The following is a 3,107-nucleotide window of genomic DNA, read 5'->3' on the forward strand; positions in this document are numbered from 1 at the left end:
CTAAGTTGGCAACACTGAGTGTAACTACCGCCCCTCCCCCCTCTTCCCAGCGTAAAGCACAAGGCTCGCATGCTGAGTGAAGCGGAAAAAAGTGCGAGAGAGAGGCAGTGCTTTTATTCTTATGTTCTTTTGTGGATCACAAGGTTTAAAACTACTTATAAACACACACACAAAGTAACTCCACCAGAGTGCCTATTTCGGGTCACTTTTGCCGGTCCAAGCCCGGGTAAAGGAGCAGGGTTGGAATTGTGACATTAAAAAAAAAACAATAATTGCTAAAAGAAATTTAACTTGTAGTTCTAAATAAACTCTAAATGCATTTAGGACGTTTTTTACTCACTTTATGTCTCTTCCACGATGTTATTTCTCTCTCCAACAACATAAGTTACAATTAGATTAGCATGACCAATTATGCAAATTAGGCAATGATGTCATTTAGCGACTTTTAGGACAACCAATAGCGATTTTCCTTACTGAGGAGTTGGCAACACTGGAGAGAGGGCGAGAGAAAGAAAAAAAAACCCACGGCTCGCAATAAGGAGCCGGCTCGCGTCGTTCACGTCAAAGACCCGGCTCTAAGAGCCATTTCGTTCGCAGCTGACCCATCACTAATGAGAAATACACCTAGTCAAATTTCTCACGATCAAAAAGTGGGTAAGTGTACATGCGTGTTGCTGTAGTTATTATTTTTGTTGGTGGTGAATGGGGTAAGATTGTTAATGATATATTTAATCACAAGTGTTTGGGTGTCTATTTTGCTGACTTGTTAATTTCAGTTGTCAGACCACATCCTTTCAGCTCTCTATATAAAGCTGAGCGTCACAGTTTCAGTGCATACAGCATCTATGAGAGACGAAATGCAAAATGTTCTGCCTGAGTAATTTCAGTGTTTTAATTCCATGCATGCTCCTCTTGATCATCCAGCCAGGTGATTAATGATTTGTATTGAACTTTAATTTACTTGTAGATAATTTTCTCATGCATTTAAATAAGCAGAATGCATAGTCACATTATTGATATCTTTCAGCATTACAAAAGCAGCTGGTGAAGGATGTTTGTTACATGAATCTGTTTTCAGCTTCATCGTCTGCTGACTTTATGTGATGGATATTTCCTTTTTTCTAGGTCATGGGTCCAAAATTATTGAAGGGAAAGAAGTCAAGCCGCACTCGTTGCCTTTCATGGCCCATGTGGAAAGCAAAAAATCTTTCTGTGGAGGGACGTTAATCCATCCACAATGGGTCCTGACAGCTGCCCACTGCACCAAGTAGGAACATGAGGACTTACACACACACACAAAGAAGTATATGGTTCTATATATACGTATCACAAATTCTTTATTTTCTTACCATAGATAGAAATATAGCAATCAAATTGGCATCAAACATACTGTATGTGATTTTTATAGACAGGCCTGTAAGCCTGTAAGACACAAGTAGATTTGTCTGCATTGTCTGCAAATATTGATGTTGGTCATAATTCAAGAAATGAGAAAAGATTAAATGTTTATTTAAAACAGAATAATCATGTTACAAACAAGAAATGTGTGGTAAACACTGTCACTGAAAGAGAAATTGCACTCTGAAATTTTCATAACTGCAACATTAATATTGTTAAAATTCAGCTGGAGGAAAACTCCATGCAGTCTCTATAATAGCCATAAACCAAATATATATAATAACACACATTTACTATGATATTTTGATACTTGTTTTATTAAAAAAGGTTAATCTGACCTATTAACCTTTTATATAAGTGAAATTTCACTAATATTTTTTTTCTTCCACAGTATGAGTAAGGTGACCCTGGGAGCACACTCAATCAGGAAAAAAGAAGAAGATTCTAAGCAGGTCCAAACGGTTGATAAACGTTTTCCTCATCCTAACTATTACAAGGCAATCAAGGGCAATGACCTCATGTTGCTCAAGGTAAAGTGATAATTCATTGTCCAAAAGCAAGTGAAAGAGAGATGCAATAATGTGAACAAGTTTGTTTGCAATCTTATATGATTTATTTCTGTGCATGTATGGACATATTTCAATAAATCACTGTGCCTGTTTTGGATTTTCCAAGCAAATACAAATAAATGAGTGGTGTGTCAAGACTTTAGCACGTGCTGCATATAGAGTAAATACTAAATTCAAGGCCAGCTCTCTGTATGTAATGTAGTCATTACCAATATGTAATCTTCCTTTTTATATATACATTTTTTTCAGTTGAAGAAACCAGTAAAGCAAACCAAGACAGTAAAATGTCTCAAGTTAGCCAAAACTGTCAAGGACCCTCCAGCTGGAAGCAAGTGTCTGGTTGCTGGATGGGGAAAAACTGAAAACAAGAAAACATCAGATGTTCTCCTGTCTGTCAATGTGACTGTGGTTGGTAGACGGACATGCAACTCTCGTGATTATTACAACCACAACCCAGTTATCACCAGTGACATGATATGTGCTGGTTCAAATGGTAAAAGAAAGGCTGATACCTGTCAAGTAAGTATATAGAAAGTATGTAAGGAAGTAAATATCCATCCAACTCAACACCCTTTTGACATTGTGACACCTGTAAGTTAGTCAAAGAAAGACTAATATATTTATTCTTTTGCCAGGGGGATTCAGGAGGACCACTCGTGTGCAATGGAGTGCTGGTTGGAGTCACTTCTTTCGGAGAAGGTTGTGGTATCATTAAAAAACCTGGAGTCTACTCGTTTCTCTCAGAGAAACAACTCATGTGGATCAAAAAAACAATGCAATCTTTAGAAATCTTATGAACCCACAGGTGTCAATCCATACAAGCTGAGCAAGAAGCAAATCTTTTCTTTGATAATAAATGTCCATGCCTTTAATGTAGACTGCTTACATGACCATTAGCCATTTTATCATTTCATATTCATATTATTTTCTGATATTTCAGTTTCTGTTAGCTTGATGAATTTTTTTGAGCATGCTCTTTTTTTGTTGATTTTTCATTCCATCTATCCCTGCTTAAAACCCCTCATAGGATATTTTTTATAAACATTCTACTCTATAATAAATCTTTCATTGTTTGTAACTCTTTCCAAGTGTCATTTTGTTTTTACTCTGACACCTTCTACCATCAAAGCTTGATATTTC

At 36.7% G+C, this 3,107-nt stretch overlaps 1 protein-coding gene across 1 annotated transcript; it reads left to right on the top strand.

Moving 5' to 3' along the window:
- Positions 1–864: 864 nt before the first annotated feature.
- Positions 865–2,764, top strand: LOC102192135 (granzyme A-like). The gene is made up of 5 exons (XM_005738277.1): positions 865–928; positions 1,126–1,267; positions 1,790–1,928; positions 2,217–2,486; positions 2,603–2,764. Exons 1-5 carry the CDS (start codon positions 865–867, stop codon positions 2,762–2,764), a joined length of 777 nt encoding a protein of 258 aa, XP_005738334.1.
- Positions 2,765–3,107: the final 343 nt, after the last annotated feature.

Source organism: Pundamilia nyererei, unplaced genomic scaffold (genome assembly GCF_000239375.1).
Source record: "Pundamilia nyererei isolate P.nyererei 1_Seehausen unplaced genomic scaffold, PunNye1.0 scaffold00082, whole genome shotgun sequence".
In the NCBI taxonomy this organism is placed as follows: domain Eukaryota; kingdom Metazoa; phylum Chordata; class Actinopteri; order Cichliformes; family Cichlidae; genus Pundamilia; species Pundamilia nyererei.

Coding starts and splice junctions, on each gene's coding strand:
- LOC102192135 (XM_005738277.1), top strand. CDS start 865: ATGTTCTGCCTGAGTAATTTCAGTGTTTTAATTCCATGCATGCTCCTC. Junction 1,268..1,789: donor ACAGCTGCCCACTGCACCAA/GTAGGAACATGA, acceptor TTTCTTCCACAG/TATGAGTAAGGTGACCCTGG. Junction 2,487..2,602: donor GAAAGGCTGATACCTGTCAA/GTAAGTATATAG, acceptor TTCTTTTGCCAG/GGGGATTCAGGAGGACCACT.